Consider the following 18,388-nt stretch of genomic DNA (forward strand, 5'->3'; position numbering starts at 1 on the left):
TATGTAGCAGACTTGTGTAAAGATCAAAAATGTGTGGCTCATGTGAAGCCAATGCAGTTGCACTTTACAAAGGCTATTGATAGCTAATGTACTTTCAGGATTCTTTCTTTTGTGAGCTCTTCATGGTTGGATGCACTTATTGTCAGTTGCCTTGGACAAAAACGAATTGAAATGTAATGTAACTGCAAACTGCTTTCGCATCACTTTCACGCCATTCCCCTTACTCGGTCTCTCTTTTCACCTTTTGTAACCGTCCGATGAAGCTCCTGCATACATGTTGGGAGAATACTGAATATACTCTTCCAATATCAGAGTCCACATGATAACAAAGGTATCCCCAACTGTAGCTGTGAACATGACAGGATGTGTGATTACCTAGAAGAGCATCAGGACTGTTTGAGGCATATGATAGCTATGTGATTAACATGATGATTCAGCCTCTATGGAGAGAGACATATGACAAGCATGATCATTTCTGACGTGGAGCTAATCTGAAGTAAACATTGAATACTGCTTTCTATTCCTCCATCTTGTGACTGTGTAACTCCCTCTCTTGGATATCAGCATGTGAAGGACACTGTTCAGGAACTAGTTGATGCTCTGTATGTGATGACTACTTCCATTCTGGAGAGGATCACAGATACATGGATCCTGAGATTCAAGCTCAAGCCGGTGACGAGTGATTATTAATATTTAGTAGTATTCAGAAAAAGTCATAATTTTGAGATTTTGAGAAAAAGTCAGGATTTTGAGAAAAAGGTCTGAATTTTGATATTTTGAGAAAGTCTGAATTTTAGAATTTTGAGAAAAAGTCAGAATATTGAGAAAAAGTTATGATTATGAGAAAAAAATCAGAATTTTGATATTTCGAGAAAAAGTCAGAATTTTGGGATTTTGAGAAAAAAGTCAGGATTTTGAGAAAAAGTCAGGATTTTTAGAAAAAGTCAGAATTTTGATATTTTCAGACAAATTCAGTATTTTGTTCACGACAGGATGTATGATTACTAGATGAACCGGTATTCCTCCATCTTGTGACTGTGTAACTCCCTCTCTTGGATATCAGCATGTGAAGGACACTGTTCAGGAACTAGTTGATGCTCTGTATGTGATGACTACTTCCATTCTGGAGAGGATCACAGATACATGGATCCTGAGATTGAAGCTCAAGCCGGGGACGAGTGAGATCTTTCTAACATAACTCTAATAATGTTAATGTTTTCCAGCTCACCTGGTCCCACAGGGCCCCGGCCACCTGGTCGATGACGGCCCCCAGCTCTCTGTACTCCCCAGAGTATCGGATGTAGGCCCAGGTGCAGAGCGTGATGAGCGCCAGGCCCAGCACCATGTTGCACAGGCTGGCGATCACGTCCACGCCCACGAAGCCCGTGATGCCGGCGGCCACGTACATGACGAAGATGACCACGAAGAGGGTGGCGGGGGTGCGTGCGGCGTGGAAAATGTTCTTGGAGTCGTTGTGCTTGATGTACTGGACGAACACCTCGTCCACCTCGGCCTCCAGCTGCTGCAGGTAGCGCCGGCTGAACTCCTCGCCGCCCATCTTCTTCACGCCCTTGAACACCTGCAGCGCCTCCTCCCTGATGGCCCCGTGCCGCGCCTGCAGCTCGCTGGGGGCCAGGAAGGGCCGGTCCCCCCCACACACCTGGGGAGGAGACGGGGTGGTAAGAATGATTTTAAAGGTCACCTATTGTCCAAAATCCACTTTTTCATGTCTCCTCTACATCAACATGTGTCCCCTCTTCTTCATGTCTCTTCTACATCAACATGTGTCCCCTCTTCTTCATGTCTCTTCTACATCAACATGTGTCCCCTCTTCTTCATGTCTCTTCTACATCAACATGTGTCCCCTCTTCTTCATATCTCTTCTACCTCAACATGTGTCCCCTCTTCTTCNGGAGGTAATACAAGGGTATTCCCCCACTCAGGGGTGTGCACTGCACATTTGTCTAAATCCAGGGGTGTGTGGTGTGTGTGTGTGTGTGTGTGTGTGTGTGTGTGTGTTGTGTGGTGGTGGTGTGTTGTGTGTGTGTGTGTGTGTGTTGTGTGTGTGTGTGTGTGTGTGTGTGTGTGTTGTGTGGGTTGTGTGTGTGTGTGTGTGTGTGTGTGTGTGTGTGTGTGTGTTATTTTACATCCTTCATAGGTTATTTTAGTTGTGTTAAGGAAGAGTTTATATTTGGACCGTTTTCATCCACCTTTAGGTCCAAGGAGTATCAAATTGTTTTGTTTGTTGGACGTCATTTTTACCAAACACAAAGACTAAGAAGACTTTACTAATTTAGTTTAACGAGTTGAACTTCTGTCTGTCGGAACTCTCTTGAGGAGTCGTTTCGGTAAGGGTTAGGGTTAGGCATGTGATGGTTATGGTTAAGGTTAGGATAAGTCTCCAGGAAATGAATGTAAGTCAATGTAATGTCCCCTGAAGTGATGTATACATGTGTGTGTGTGCAGTCGTTTCAGGCTCAGCTGGTGGGTCTGCTGCCTCTGTCTCCTCACAGGATCCCCCAGAGGAAATCACCGAGGGGAGGAGCCAGATAACATGCAGGTACACACACACACACACCTGCACTACACCTACAGTATATTACTATTGTTTTGTTTAATAATGTTTAAAAAGTCTATGTTCGTAAATTCATAGGGCTTTACATTTTCCTCCATATCTCTGACAGCATAACACAAATTGGTATTCATTCATAAAACAAAATATCCTAAATGTGCGCTGCAGAAACCGTGTACTTGAGGAACGCATTATCATTTTCAGTGTACATTTTTCCTGAGTCTTCTTTAAAATATTATTTAGAGCATAAACTCTGCGTTTGAGCATCTCTGCACGGTGTGTTGATTTCACTTTCATCTCCTCGACTTCCCTCACTGGTCTTTTTTCTTTTGTCACGTGTAAATTCAGCATAACTGGATATAAGATGGGAGCTATCACTACATCTCATGGTGGAAAAGGGAGATATGGGAGCTGTTGTATTTCTGTCACTCAAGCTGGTGTCAAATAAATCACTTACTTCAGGTGCTGAGAAATATATATAAATAGCAGAGGCTAAAACTAAATTTAAGGACTTTTTCTTCAAAAAAACAACTGGATTGGTCGTTAAAAATGCCTACATTTCATATTTCACATCTATTGTGCAAGAATAGAAATTGAAGCTACTTGTTTTTAATTATAAAAATTCTCGAAGGCACTAAATTGAATCCATGTCTTAAACTGTTCCATGTAGGGTCCTTTTAAATTGAGGAATGTGAGCCTGGATAATCCTTAAAAAGTCCTTGAATTTAATTGTTAAGAATATTGTGGAACCCTGCATTAATATATTATAAATACATCATTTTTCTGCGGTTCTGATCAAAAGCATAATCTCTAGCACCAGGGCCCAGGAGTTCAAAACTTTTAATCCCAATCAGATCCGATCAGATTTTGGAAATCCCATTTTTTTGTGATCCAGGATCAGACAAGTCGGCCAGATTTTGTCCCTGGAGTTCAAAGCAATTCAGGATAGGATCAGCCTGATCCAGATTACGATTTTTCAAGATGACTAGATCCTGAATATCAGTGCTTTAATCCTACCGATCGCCATCTAGTGGACATGAAAAATAATACAAGGAAGACAAGAGACCACATTGCAGATCTATTGTCCGCAATTACTTTTGAAAGGTGATGACAGATGGATTTTTTTTTTGTTGAAGTTATTTCTTCTTTAATCTAAATTACATTTGTGATTGACAATCTTTGTTGTGATACTTTCATGAGCATAAACATTTATGTCATCAACATTTGGTTGGAAACAAAACGTGACCAAAAACGTGACCAAAAAATGAAAAATAAAATTGATTTGCCATGAAGGCTAAAAATTGTGTATTATTTCAGTTAACAAACTTTCCCATCTTATTTATATTGAAACATATTTTTAAATAAATGGTACAGTACATTTGCTCTGGTAATCCACTGGAAATCCACCCCTCTGGTGGGATCAGGATAATCCAGTTTTTTGGGATCAAACTGATCCCAATCCTGTGTTGTCGGTTTGAACTACCCGTTTTGAAGATTTGATCCAGATTAAAGCTTGGATTGGATTTCCTGATCTGGTCGGATATCAAAGTGATCCTAATCCTGTTTTTTGGTTTTGAACTCCCCAAAATCCAAATCTGATCGGATCTGATTGAGATTAAAAGTTTTGAACTCCTGGGCCCGGATGATCTGAGTGTATTTAGCTCTTATAATCCTCTTTTTGGTTTTATTTCACATCCTATGTTTGTGTTAGCGCTGGGTTTGCTTTGCTGCTTGTTCTCAGATCCACCCGTCTGTCCTCACCTGCTCATCAAGTGTGTGTGTGTGTGTGTTTGCTTTCTGGGTTTGGTGTGCGTGTTGTCTTTGCTTCTTTCTTTAACTTTCCTCTTGGGGACTGCAGTGGTGTGATCCTCTGGGTGTTTCTCTCCATTTGTCACGTTACACACTCCTCCGTCTCTTCCTAATTATACGGATGTAGTTTGTTCAGGTGTGTGATCTCATCGTTGGTGTGTTTTTAAAAACCATCTTGACTCATTTATCTGCATTATAAACACTGATCGTCATCCCCAGTTGTTTATACTAGACATTTAACTATATATTTATACATTTAAGCCATGAAATCTTCCCTTTGTGTCACTAGTAGCCTGTGTATTCAGTCAGGTTTTATTTCCCATAATGCAACTTAGCATTAGACAAATTGTTATAAATACATCTGAAACACCGGAGCAACACAATACTTTATGAAGCTTAAAAGAAGCGCAATTTAGGACCAGTTAATTAGACGTGGTGCCTCTTTAACTACATACATGTATAGAGTACACACCTGATACAAAGTGGGATGTTATGATGCAATTACTTTAGAGCAGGGGTCTCAAACTCAAGGCCCGGGGGCCAAATCCGGCCCGCGACTTCATTTTATGTGGCCCTGCAAGAATATAATACGTTTATTAGGTTACATGCCACTTTACAGAAGCAGGTTGCCCATAAACTACATGTCCCACAATGCATCTCGTTTTGTGACATGCGCACTGAAGAGACTTGCAATTATTCGCCCTGGACTTCTGCTTTCAGACGTAGTTAATTACTAAGTTATTATCCTATCCGATAATAATCCAATGCAGAGGCAATAATGTAATATAATACATTATTTTATATATATATTTATATATTCATATTTATATAGTTACAACCGGCCCTTTGAGTGCAACCTTTATGCGAATGTGGCCCGCGATGAAATTGAGTTTGACACCTCTGCTTTAGAGACATTACTGCAGGAAAAGTGTAGTTTAATGATTTATCAATTATTAAAATAGTTGCTAAATACTTTATTGATCCCGATTTTGGAAAACATTTTGTTACAGCAGCATGTAAACAAGGTTAGCAAGGCATCGCAAAGAATAGAACAATGTACATATTAACAGTAAAAGATATATATATACACAGAATAGTCCAACTTACTACTAAATAAATATAACCATAGGATACTTTATAACTTATGACAAATCAAAAATATCAATGCAAAGTGTTAACGCATTATAATCAGAATTCTACACATGACAGGATTATTATTATTATTATTATTAAGTTATTTAAAAACCCTATAGTTGTATATTGTGTCTGTGTATTCACATGATTATTTAAGTAACACATTAGTTTAGCTGTTTTAAAGCATGTGTTTTTAGTTTTAGTTGCGTGTTTGAGCGAGGCTGGAGCGTTGGTGAAGTTTGCTGCTTCTCTCTGCAGGCGCCGGTCCAGGATCAGAGGGTCGCTCACTCTGACAGCTACCGGAGGATCGGAGGACTCTAACAGCGCCCTCTTCCTCCTCCTCCTCTTCCTCCTGCTACCTCTTTTTACTGCTGCTCTTCCTCCATTCTGCTCCTCTTCCTCTGCTGTGTGGCTGCTTCTTTATGGGAGACTGTGATCAGATGTGCTGCCTGATTTAAAGGCTGAATGTGTCATTGTTTTTCTCTGCTGCTAGGTGGCAGGAAAACACAGAAAAAGGTGGAAATACGAATTTTATCCCCAATGGGAATTATAATGGAAGTGATAGGGACTTTTTTAAAGTTTGAAGGACATGCCATATGAAATGTATACGGACGCCCTGAGAGGCAAGTGAGGGGAAAAACACTGAAATATGATTATGATTTCAGAAAAGGTGATAATACATAAAGAATAATACAAATAAAATCAAGTAGAAATGTTCTCAAACCAGTGAAGTGAAAAAAGGTTTTTGCTGGTAATGTATTTATTTTTTGTCGTTTTATTGGGAAGCCATGAACGGGAATATTTCAAACATTTTTCGTTCCTCCATTTTCCGCTTTATAACGGGTTAGTTGTGACAAAAGAGATAATGACATAATGAATTTGTGAAATATAAATTCAACATCATACTCTCTAATAACTCATAATGGAACTTCATGAGAAAACCGCAGGGAATCTTTTTTTTTTTTTGATTTCCGTAGTTTGCATCCAAATGAAACACAAATTGAAAAATAGGTTCCTTAAAAAAATCAATATATACATTTTAGAATATATCTATTTTGCCGGGAAGATTTCACTACTTAATTATTATTCCATCTTTAAGAAATGAACTGTATGATACATTTTTTTATCAGGATCAGTTTGATGATTTTGATGAAAATTATCTCACATTTTTTGTTCACGTTATTTAGGTCATAACATTTAAAAATACAATGTAAATAAATCCTCGCTTGCCTCATGAAACATCAGTCGTTAACTTTTTATACTCAATCCTAAAATACTATGTAGTTTGAATACAGGGAATGGTTTTTAACGCAGGGTGAATTTTGTTTGAATGCACTTGAACCGTTTATTCTGAGACAGGGTCTTTTTATTCAAATAAATCCTCAGAGGCTGAATGTTTTTCTTTGCCTTATGATCATCGAGGAGCCTTTTCGAACAATCAAACTAATCTGTAAAAATCAGGAGGCGTCACTCTGTGTCCACGATGAGATTTATTCATTAATTATATTTGATTATTTATGCCTGTAATTGTTATTTTATTGTACACATACTACCTGATTCTGCTGCTGCACAACCAAAGTGAACCACAGCTTCCTAAGTTATTATTGTTACTGTTTAAACACAAATAATGAATGTTTATCTGGTATTTATTATTATTATTATAAATGATTGTTTGTCCCCAGTAGTGATTTATAAATGTGTTGTTTTTGCACCATGTATAAGCTCAAATGTATTTTATTTTTGTTATTTATTTTTGATAGAATCCTCATTAAATGTATTTTATTTATTGTATGATTTAAATTATTTTTTCGTAGAGGTATCTGGAATACATGGCATAATTTTCTACCTAATTATATTAATGCTGAAATGAAAATAAATAAAGTTTTAGCTCGTTAGAAAATGATCTGCTTGTTCGTTTCATTTTCTCACACATCAACTCAAAATGGAATCAAATTAAAAAAAAATCATTTGCATCCTCGTGTTGATATCCCTGACTGTCCCAGCAGGATGAGAGGCAGAGGAAGATGAAGATCATGGAGGTGAGAATGAGGGAAATCGAGCTCTCGCTGAGTAACGTCAAGCTGCTGCTCAGAGAGAAAGTCGCTCAGCTCAAGGAGCAGGTCGGTTATATTAAGATTTATAAATGAAATTCATTGTCATTTATTATCTGTCTTTATATTTGTTAGTGTTAGAGATGTCTTGCTGTCATCTGTTGCAGCTCTTACTCAAACTGATATCATTTATTCAAGCTGTACTTTAATTAGATTAATGATGCTTTTACTAATCGCCAATCCTCTCCTTTCTGTGATGTTTGCAGCTTCATAAAAACGGTAAGGCGGACGTGTTGATCGGAAATCTGTACGATGAGAACGATGTGCTGCTGGAGGTTCTGGAGAAGACCAAGCAGCGGCACATTATTTTAGAGAAGAAGAACTTCCTGCTGGAGGAGAAGATCAGCAGCCTCAACAAGATCATGTGTGACCTGACCCCCCCGCCCTCACTGCCTTACCATTACTAATGCATTCACTACATAAAACACTGCAGGTACTCGGGACACTCAAATCATCCAAATGCATCAAAAAGCAACCAGAAAATGTAATTTAGGGCTGTACCAAAAAACTAACTACGGTTATTGATTGTGTTTAAAGGTGTTTGTTCCGGAACTTCACTGTGTGACACTCGCGTACCAACACATTGTACGTGATAGGCTAAGGGGCGGGACATCTCAGTGGTTGACCAATCACAACAGAGCCAGCAGGAGAGGACTCTTTTAAGTAGAGCCATAAAGGTGTTATTTTCTCTGTGTGTAATCTGTCCTACTTAAGCCCTTATATACACATGATTACAATGTAAATATATATAAGTATTATGTGAAAGGGAAAAAGATGAGTGAGATAATGTAAACAGAAGAGCCCTTTCAGTCTGTTTGTCTTCCCGTCCTGAATTGTATAAGTGAATGTCAAGTGGCTGTTCTTCCTGTTATTTAAAAACATGTTAAACTTTTATATGTAAAGCTGTGCAATGAGTTATTTTTGAATGAAGGACCTTGTCTCGATAATGAAGCACTAAAACTAAAACAGGGTAATGTTTGTTATAAATAAAATACATGCACCATGTCTCCTTTGATGTCTGTCTGGATTATGTTCTGTCTGTGCTGCTGTTTGGATCTTTTTGTATACGTGCTGTGTTTATATTTTACAAGTACTGTGTTTTAATACAATTGAAGGTACTGTTACATGGTTATTTTTATGTTATCATACTTGATACTACATTTCAGATGCATACTTTTTATTTCACTCCACTGCATTTATTTAACAGCTGTAGATACTTGTTTTTTTCACAATATTTTATACATATTCAAATGATATATTACCCGCTTGATCTTGCAAATCTACATCTACATTACATGTTAAAATATTCATGGATCACTGAAATCCACTACATGTATTTAATACCTTTCAGTTACTTTACAGATTTGAATATAACACTGAAATCAGACTTTAGTTCCACCTGGAGTAAATTAACAACTACCCTGCAGTACACAAAGTCATTAAAACTAGCTGTTCCTTTACCAGCTTTGATAACATTTAATTATCAATAATTATAAAACATATATTATTCTGAAATGGACCAATATGGAGAATGAGTCATTTGGCTTTTGGTCCTTTAAGTATATTGCGATGCTAATACTTATGTACTTTTACTTGACTAACATTTTGAATGCAGGACTTTTACTTGTAACAGAGTATTCCTACACTCTTGAGGCTGAGCTCCCTCCAGGGGGGCAGGACTCTGCAGCTCCAGCCCAGGAGAGGAGGACTCTCTGTGGGTGTGGAGCTTGGATCACAGCGGACCGGACCTCCGTAAGGAAAGGGAGCTAAAAGCTAGCCGGCTAACTTAGCTGCTAGCTAATGTAAAACGCTTTAAAAACATGTTAACTTTCCTTCAAACTGAACGGGACGGTCGCCGGGTCAGAGGGTCTTGCCATGACTTATTTTGTTGTTGTTGATGTTGATGTTTTTGACCCGAGCCTGGAGTTATGCTCTCTCGAAAGAAAAGTAAAAAAGAAGCGTCGAAACCAGCCGAGGTTCACGGGAAATATGTGAAGAAGGAAACGTCTCCGCTGCTGAGAAGTAAGTAAGCAACAAGTTAGCTCAACGTTAGCATGCTAGCTCAGTTAGCCTGTTACTTCAATTTGGCTTCAGTTAGCTTGTTAGCTCAAAGTTTGTACCAATTAGCTTGTTAGTTCAAACTTACCATCAGTCAGCCTGTTACATTAAAGTTAGCGCCATTTAGCCTGCTAGCTCCAACTGTATACCAGTTACGATGTTAGCTCAAAGTTGGCATTAATAAGCCCGTTAGTTCAGCGCTAGCATCAGTTAGCACGATAGCTCCAAGTTAGGACCTGTCACTAGCTTTTTAGCTCAACGTTAGCATACATTAGCCCGTAGCTCAACGTTTCAGACAGAGGGTGAAAAGAGGTGCTGTAGCAAAGGCAGTGAGAGAAAGAAAATAAGCATTAAGTTACATCACATTGGCAAACATTCTTGTATGAATAACTTGAGTAATGCGCCACATTATTGTAATGTTAAAGCTTGTAACAAACTGTTTGTATTTGTGTAAACCGTAAACACATTGATAGGTAAAGTGCTAGCTAGCATCTGCTGGCTGCATTAACGTCAGCTGCAGAGTCAGAGGAAAGATATTACGTTAATTAACAAGTTAACACTTTATTTCATTGGTTTGTACCTGATGCTATGCAGTGTTCATAGTTCAATAAAGTCAGAGTTGTAGCTTAAATGTGTCCATTGGTAGAAATGGTACGAGTGTTATCTGTTAAATTGACTTTTATTTAATAAATTTGCCTCTAACTGACATTTAATTTGCGTTATGTAGTTAATTATTACCGTAACCATTAGTTGTATCTCTTTGTCACTTATAAGCAGTGGGGCAAGAAGTATAACAACATTTATTACGAGTAGTAATGATATGCTGGTAAATACATAATTGAAAGTAAAGATCCTCCATTCATTAAGAATTTTAAATAAAGTTATATAAAGTCTCAATTAAAAGTATTCAATATTCAGACAGAATAGTCCCGTTTGTGTAATAACGTTCTCATAGATGGTTTTATTATATTTTATATTATGTACTCTTGGATGGTTAAATATACACTATAAATAATAAGAGGAGTAAGGAAATATTTAAGTGAAGTACAAGTTGGCATGGTGCAATATGAAAATGTGAGGTCTTGCTTATCCTGAACCAAAATAGTTCATAATAGCATCAAGACATTGACAATGATCAAAATACGCAGAAAACTTCTAAAAATGACATTAAAAATTCCTTGAATAACTCAACCTCCCATTTAGTAAAACAACTCATATTTGTTGTCACAGATGGGACAGTTTTTTTGTAAGAGCATATAAACAATCCTGCAAACATATTCATAATGAAATATGTATATATTGTCTTTCAACACAGTTATAAGTCAAGGTCAACTTTATTGTCAATCTTTCAGTCTGTGTACAGACAGAGAGATCGAAATACCGTTTCCCACAATCCCGAACACAACCGAATAAAGTGTTAATACAAAAATAAAAAGTAACATTTCAGACTTGATCTAACAATAAATGATTATCGTATCGTTTATGTTATTGAATTGACAGGTATTAACAGTTTCTGTGTTTCCCTACAGATCTGATGCCCTCGTTCATCCGTCATGGCCCCACGATACCCCGACGCGCCGAGGTCCCTCTGCCTGACATGGGCCCCTCTTCCTACCCTGTGGCCCCCGCCCGGGAGCCCGTGGTTTCCCGCAACAAGAGCTTCCTCCGGGCCCCGGTGCAGCGGCCCCCCCACGAGGTGGCCCGCCGAGAGAGCCACCGCATGTCGGCCCCCCCGTACCTGCCCCGCAGTCTGGGGGATCTGCCCCATGAGTACGGGGGCTCCTCGCAGTCCTTCCTCACCGACGTGGGGCTCCTGTCTGAGAATGGAGACGCTGGCCGGTACTACTACCCCCCCGAGCCTTACTACGACCCCCAGCAGCAGCAGCAGCAGCCCCCCCCCAGAAGGGGCCCCGAGCGCTTCCCCGAGGACTATAGATACTATGAACACAATGAACACAACTTCCAGAGACTTCCACAACAACACACACCCCCGGCTCCAGGGAGACCCCCCTCAGGTAAACATGATTTCACTGGTTTCTTATTCTTTCGGAAGGTAAACAAGAGGGATGGACAGAAATATCTGAGTTAAAGATGTGACAACGATCACAAGAGGGATTCTTGGTCTTTGGACGTAGTTTTGGAAAGTCATTTGCATTTATGGTTTATCGATATGAGGACAATATGTGATATTCAAAAAAGCTGAATATTGTGATTTCCCACGCACATTGACATTGCAGTGGCGATCAAATAATATTGAACTGGTTTTGGAAAATACTCGGTAGTAAGAAGTGATGACTTTGCATATTGCGATAAAACATATTAGTTTTGTAGTAAGTGCAGTATCGCTTTCTTTTACTGTGAGTTTGTCGTGCAGGTTAGCAACATAAAACCTGGCTTTTGAGAAATAAAAGTTAAGCAGTTTGTTTGATGTAGAGTAAAATCAAGGCTGCAATTCTGCAACTTTTCATATCTGTATTTTTCAGAAAAAGTTAAGAGGAGGCATTCCCAATTTTGGGCTCCTAGAAGGATGTTTTAGTATCCGTACGGATGTGGGCTTGTTATGGATTTTATTATGCGCCGTAAATAGACCTCTGAAAGGAATGCGCTGAAAAGATTTTTTTTTTTCCTTTTCCTGAGGGATGAAATATTTAGCTCTACAACAGAAACACTTGTTTAGTATGATGGACTATTTTCTCACATTTTATGGTCTAAATGAAAAGGAATTTGCAGATGAATTGATTGAGTCAAATGTCATATGAGTACAGTATAGTATTTATTCCAAGGAAATGGCGTTAAATAAAATAAATGCAGTTTAAAATTACATATGTGTAGTTCTTTTTATAATACTGCCTCACTTAGGTGATCTGGTAATTTCCTTATACTAATTTTAATTAGAAATATAAAAAATTGCTGATAATAATTTTCATCCCATATTTTCAATCGATTATTTACACAATTCTTTGAAAAAAAAAATTCATCACCAGCATCATGAATGTCCTTTTTACTTTCTATAACCAGTAACATTCTTTGGATATGAGCTCATTGCAAAAGTACATGGCTTCTGAAAGCTGACACTGCAACGTAAATAACTCTTAACTTCTGGAAGCAGGGAAATGTAAAATAATTTTAAACCTGGGTGTTTTTTTAAGGAAAGAAAAAGAGGGGAAAGATTTAGAAACAGTGCTGCATTTAGTTCATGTCTGCAGCGAGTTTGTCTCTCTGAGAAAAAGGGCAGAGATGATGATGAAGAGGAGGAGGAGGACCCCTCACATTCCTCCTCGCTGTCATTCTGCAGAATTTGTCAGATTGCAGCGGCCATTTTGCTGAGAAACTTCATTCCTCTCTCGTTGTGCAGAGTTTAAAACTGCTCCTCCTTCTTCACTCCTGAGTCATGATCACTTTCTCACTGCTGAACGCGTGACATTTCCTCTCATTACCCAGCAGGAAGGAAGGACACTTCAGAGGCTGCTGGTGGAGAGTGTGGGATTTCAGTTTGTCGGTTTAACTTTTCAAATGTAAACAAACATTGATCAAATATGCCGGTTATATAAGATGCTCCGTCACAAAGGGCTGCAACAAATGCTACTCACAAACCATCAGAGTTTTACTGATTAATCGACTTGTTTGTATTTGTATATGAAGGCATTGTACGGGAGTAAAAACAACATACGAGGCAACACTAGAAACGTTTCTCTATCAAAAGGGAACACGGGGATTTTAGCCTTTGCAGACCATTTACCGGTACATGCACAAAAAAGAACACAGAAATACTTTCTTTATAAAAAATGTACTCATTGCAAAAGTCTCCTAGTTTCTAGAAGCAGAAACATTTTCTTGCAACGGGAAATAAGTAGTAAATAAGCAGAATTGAGCGACTGAAAAACAAAATTTCTTCATCTCTACTGTCACAACAGAGTTCAAAGGTCAAACAACCAGAATCTCTTCATACTTAGAAACTGCTTCCTCCTTTAAATAGATGCATTGCATTCCTCCTGATCGACATTCAGCTGCAGCATCAGAGCGACCTTTCTAACCTCCTCCATCCTCTCCGCTCTAAACCACAGTTTCCCACAGAGGCTGTTTTTAGGAAATTCCTCTCAAATATTTCCTTTTTCCCAGCGGCTGTTCTCCCCGGCAGCTGCTCGGCTCACGTCTCTCCCTCTGGCTGAATAAAAAAACAAGATGTTTGTGTCCTCAGGCATCGGGCGCATCCAGGCCAAGTCTATGGGGAACCTGTCCAACCTGACGGGGGACGACGGGCCGGTCCCCCCCGGCTGGACGGTGGACTGGACCATCCGCGGCAGAAAGTACTACATCGACCACAACACCAACACCACGCACTGGAGCCACCCGCTGGAGAGGGAGGGCCTGCCCCCCGGCTGGGAGAAGGTGGAGTCGGCCGAGTTCGGGGTCTACTACGTGGATCACATCAACAAGAGAGCGCAGTACCGACACCCCTGTGCCCCCAGGTACACACCGTCACATTTTGAATTCCTTTATGAGTCCCACAGAGGGTACGTTTACAGTGTTACAGCAAAGTGATAATACTGGGACAAAATAAAACTGTATCAAAACAGTATTTTCTGTTGGACATGGGTTGTTTGCACATTTTTTAAATCCACTAGGACCAAATTAGGAACTATACCAACTTCTGCGTCTTCCTTCATTGAGCTTCTGTAAGTCCCTTTAGACCAGTGGTTCCCAAACGTTTTCTGTCAGGCCCCCCCTTTGGAGAAAAAAAAAAGTCGGGCCCCGCCCCAACACAAATAGTCAGGCTCAGTGGCGGCGCCAGAGACTTATTTTGGGGGTGCTGTGGGGTAGCTTGACGTTTCATAGAGGGTGCTCAAACATTTAGGGTTTCCCATTAATGTACCGGGCGCTACAGTCGAATTTTCTACTGCAACACTCCCCACGCAAATACACAGTGTGACTGTTACAATGAAGGCTCGATAATCAGCTCACCGCATAGAGGTGTAAGCAGGGTCAAGTGCTATTTTTATAGGTGGTGTGTGGACCTCACATAGGGGGGTCCGGGGGCAAGGTTCCCATTTATTTTTTAATATTGAAGTTGAATGCATCAATCTGGTGCACTTTGAGAGCAAAATGAAGAGATCTATGGATAAATCTCTCAACACCCATATGAAACAGAACTGGGAACAGATTTTCTTTTTCTTTATGGATATTTTACAAATCACTCCCTTTTAAACTTTATTCTTTTTTTAATGTCATATAGTATTTCATACCTGTTTTTAATTTATTCTCTTATTTTTTTATCACTATAATGATCATATAAACGTGGGGCCTCGGAAATAATTGTTTACATTAATGGTGACCAAAAGGTTTGAGACCCACTGAGATAACACTGAGAGAGTCCTTTAGCTCACTGAGTCTCTCAGTCTGACAGGAGAGGACTCTCCTCCACTTTGTTGTTGAAAAAACTCCTTATATCCGTTAGCGTAGCTCGCTAGCACCAGAAGCTAACAACAACGATCTCCGGTACCGGTGCGCTCTCTCTCACTCGCACACAAAATGGCTCGTTTCACACACACACACAGAGCCGAGCTTTAATGAAACACAGAGACCCAGACGTAATAGTACTGCATCATATTATTTTCGAATCAATAATCTTTCAAATTATGATTTTTTTCTTTTTTTTTTCTTTCTTTCTTTAATAACCATTTTTCCTCCTGGTCTCTCCTTGTCTTGCCTCTGGGCCCCACACTTTGGGAACCACTGCTTTAGACGCTTTAAAAACAACACATTTCCAACTCGTTTCTTTGGATTGATGCTTTGGATCGTGTGGCTTATTCAAAGGAAATATAACTTGTTTTCACACAAATTCAACAAAGAAGAGTCAAAACAAAAGAGGCTAAAGTCGGATAAAATTAGCACACCTAGATAGACTTGTTTTTCTAATGATAAACGGATCAGAGCTGGGTCTCGTCTGTGTTTTCTGAACACACATACCTGTTGCTCTTAATATACTGGCAGACTGGGAATTGTAGTCTTTCATGTTCCTTGAACTACAGAAGTGGTTGCAATAGTATTTGACCTTTTACAACTTAAAGCTGGCTTTTAAAACACCCCTCATAACGACTGTATTCCCTGTGTGTGTGTTTCAGTGTTCCTCGCTACGACCAGCCCCCCCCTCTGCCCCCCCCGGTCGCCTACCAGCCTCGCCCAGAGGAGAGGAACCAGCAGGTGCTCGTCCCTGCGAACCCGTACCACACGGCAGAGATACCGGACTGGCTGCAGGTGTACGCCCGCGCTCCACTCAAGTGAGTACTGACAGCACACATAATAACCTTCTGCAACAGTTGTTAAAGTTTGATCCAGGAAATGTGGAAAAATGCACATTACAATGACCTGAGACTGATATTCTGTCTTTAAACGGATTTATCTGATTTTTAAACTCCCAATTTTCAGTGTTATCCTCCACTCACAGGCATGAAAAAAATCTTTCAAAGCTTCGCCCATTCACTTGAATGGGGTGACGTAGAAGATTTTTAATCTTCGCCGAACTGCATCGTGGGGAGCGGAGCATGGCTTTGCAAGCATTGTGAGCATCAAAAGTTGCAATGTTCAACTTTTGATGCTCCCGATGCTTTCGAAGCTGGCATCAGCCAATCAAATCCCGTTTATGCAAATCCCGCCAGTACAAGCGCTAGCCAATCAAACCGCGTGCAAGCTGGGAGAGCCAGACCGCAGTTCATTTCCTCATATTCCAAACGAGAAATTACGGTAGCAAATCAGCCGGTTCTTTACGACCAGAACTATTTACCGGGATACAAACCGGAGGAACCAGGCATGGAGGGAGGTGGCAGAGACAGTGGGTGAAACTGGTAGGTTTTCACCTGTTTGGGGAGTTTATATCCAGTTTACTTCGTTTTAACATTGCTATTGCTTTGTATGTCGGGGGCGGGACATTCATGTGATTGGTTGTTGGTCGCGTTGCTCGCAAAAAATCGCCAAGCTTCAGACACGCCCAGCATCAAGATTTTTTTCATGCCTGTGTGTGGACGGGCCGTTAGAGCGAGCAGGCTTTGTGATCCAACCCTTCACTTCTCAAAGGACCCTGAATATCTTCTTCTCCCTCAGGTACGACCACATCCTGAAGTGGGAGCTGTTCCAGCTGGCGGACCTGGACACGTACCAGGGGATGCTGAAGCTGCTCTTCATGAAGGAGCTGGAGCACATCGTCAAATCCTACGAGGCCTACCGGCAGGCGCTGCTATCGGAGCTGGACGCCCGCAAACAGAGGCAGACCTGGTACCAGCAGAAGAACTACAGCGGGAACATGTGACCCCAGTGTGTGTGAGTGTGTGTGTGTGTGTGTGTGTGTGTGTGTGTGAGTGTGTGTGTGTGTGAGAGCGTGAGAGCGGGGACACCACGCCTCTCTGAGGTCTCAGCCGTTTGGGAGCGGTCACAGTTTCACTTTGAAAAGACGATGGACTCCTCGGAGCCTCCTTACCAAACACATGTGTGCCTTCGCTGGATCCAAATATATCAGACAGGAAGTGATGACTGAAAAACACTCCATGAAGAAAACGCACGTCTGTTTTGAAGTGCTCAAAAACACACGGACATTGTGCCTTTTTTTTTTTTATATTCAAATAAAACGCAGCATTTCTTTTCTACACCAGTCACTTCACTCTGCGGGAGGAAGTGACAGGCAGCTTCTTCTAATTACTTTCTGTATGAAATACTACGTGACTATTTTTTCCTCTTGCTTTGAACGCCTCGTAAAACTGAAGCGACACTTTGACATTAAACAGAAAGTGTGCAATTCTTTTTTTATGACATATCCTTTATGAGACAATCCACCAAAACTTTGACAGATATTTAAGTTTTGATATGAAACACGTCTTTATTTAAAGATGGTGCTCTTGGCATTACTGTATGTCAGGAATGTGTGTGTGTGTGTGTGTGTGTGTAATGAAAAATAATAAGCTACTGGAACCTAAAACACACTTCATAAAAATACACTAAGTTTGCATTTCTCTCTGTTTCCCTTTTTCTGGATATTCCTCTCTCTGGTAATGCCTTGTTTTATGGACTGACGTCTCTCTTCTGCCGGACGAGTACAGGTTATTAAAAGCAATATATATTTGACACTCATAAATCAGATGTATCCCGTTGCTCGGAAATGTTTTTACGCCTGGAGTTTGTCTGGTAGAATCGTTGGGAACTTCCCTATCAACTCACTAAGGGGGAAAAACGTGTTATATTACGTTAAAAATGTACAAAATAAAAGTGCTTAATGGGACCTGTTATGAGTGATTATAAATCCAAACATTTCTGAGAGGCTTTCTGGTGAGGAAGAGGATAACTTATCTTCAACAGTTTGTACATATCTGATTTTGTGCATTTCATAAACAGGACAAAAGCAATAAAGTCTGCAGTGGAGAAAATACATCTGACCATTGGACTCCTTTGTTTACTTCCTAGTGACATCACTATGTAACACTCATGCTCATATTGACTAGCGCTCCAACACATTGTACGTGATAGGCTAAGTGGCGGGTTTGTAAGCGGTTGACCAATCACAACAGAGCCGGCCAGCTAACCAATCAGAGCAGACTGGGCTCTGGTTTCAGACAGAGGGTGAAAAGAGGTGCTGCAGCACAGGCAGTATGAGAACAATAAAGAACTTTTGAACATTAAAGCATGGAGACATGAGAGACACTACATACTGATATACACC

The 18,388-nt window shown here is 40.2% G+C and overlaps 4 protein-coding genes across 6 annotated transcripts in view; 3 read left to right on the forward strand and 1 right to left on the reverse strand.

Annotated features, from left to right (window-relative positions):
- dcaf5 (ddb1 and cul4 associated factor 5) overlaps positions 1 to 80 on the forward strand; it is a 3,238-nt gene extending 3,158 nt beyond the window's left edge. The window contains exon 5 of the mRNA XM_010781215.1: positions 49 to 80. Coding sequence (XP_010779517.1) covers positions 49 to 80 — 32 coding nt within the window. The remainder of the gene's footprint in view (positions 1 to 48) is intronic.
- Positions 81 to 206: 126 nt separating this feature from the next.
- The window catches only part of atl1 (atlastin GTPase 1), a 32,305-nt gene continuing 14,123 nt past the window's right edge, over positions 207 to 18,388 (reverse strand). The window contains exons 12-13 of the mRNA XM_010781216.1: positions 1,229 to 1,660; positions 207 to 266 (exon numbers count right to left, since the gene is read on the reverse strand). Of these exons, the coding sequence (XP_010779518.1) occupies positions 207 to 266; positions 1,229 to 1,660 (492 nt within the window). The remainder of the gene's footprint in view (positions 267 to 1,228; positions 1,661 to 18,388) is intronic.
- On the forward strand, positions 2,471 to 8,710 carry LOC104954140 (uncharacterized). 3 transcript variants are annotated; one of them, XM_010781213.1, is made up of 4 exons: positions 2,471 to 2,560; positions 7,519 to 7,635; positions 7,833 to 8,059; positions 8,164 to 8,710. In XM_010781213.1, the coding sequence occupies exons 1-3, from the start codon at positions 2,555 to 2,557 to the stop codon at positions 8,031 to 8,033; spliced, it is 324 nt and encodes a 107-aa protein (XP_010779515.1). In that variant the 5' UTR covers positions 2,471 to 2,554; the 3' UTR covers positions 8,034 to 8,059; positions 8,164 to 8,710. The 3 variants fall into 3 exon arrangements, with proteins under 3 accessions (XP_010779515.1, XP_010779514.1, XP_010779516.1); XM_010781212.1 differs by having other exon boundaries at positions 7,833 to 8,631; XM_010781214.1 differs by having other exon boundaries at positions 7,522 to 7,635; positions 7,833 to 8,631.
- On the forward strand, positions 9,287 to 18,097 carry sav1 (salvador family WW domain containing protein 1). Its single transcript, XM_010781211.1, has 5 exons — positions 9,287 to 9,648; positions 11,214 to 11,699; positions 13,883 to 14,153; positions 15,807 to 15,962; positions 16,783 to 18,097. Exons 1-5 carry the CDS (start codon positions 9,555 to 9,557, stop codon positions 16,985 to 16,987), a joined length of 1,212 nt encoding a protein of 403 aa, XP_010779513.1. The 5' UTR covers positions 9,287 to 9,554; the 3' UTR covers positions 16,988 to 18,097.

The sequence above is a fragment of the Notothenia coriiceps genome, unplaced genomic scaffold, assembly GCF_000735185.1.
Source record: "Notothenia coriiceps isolate Sejong01 unplaced genomic scaffold, NC01 NC01_scaffold00022879, whole genome shotgun sequence".
NCBI classification, from domain to species: domain Eukaryota; kingdom Metazoa; phylum Chordata; class Actinopteri; order Perciformes; family Nototheniidae; genus Notothenia; species Notothenia coriiceps.

Bases quoted from the DNA above. Each gene is read 5' to 3' on its own strand.
- LOC104954140 (XM_010781213.1), top strand. The intron at 7,636-7,832 runs GTCGGTTATATT...TGATGTTTGCAG, and splicing joins TCGCTCAGCTCAAGGAGCAG to CTTCATAAAAACGGTAAGGC.
- sav1 (XM_010781211.1), top strand. From the start codon at position 9,555: ATGCTCTCTCGAAAGAAAAGTAAAAAAGAAGCGTCGAAACCAGCCGAG. The intron at 11,700-13,882 runs GTAAACATGATT...TTGTGTCCTCAG, and splicing joins TCCAGGGAGACCCCCCTCAG to GCATCGGGCGCATCCAGGCC. The intron at 15,963-16,782 runs GTGAGTACTGAC...CTTCTCCCTCAG, and splicing joins TACGCCCGCGCTCCACTCAA to GTACGACCACATCCTGAAGT.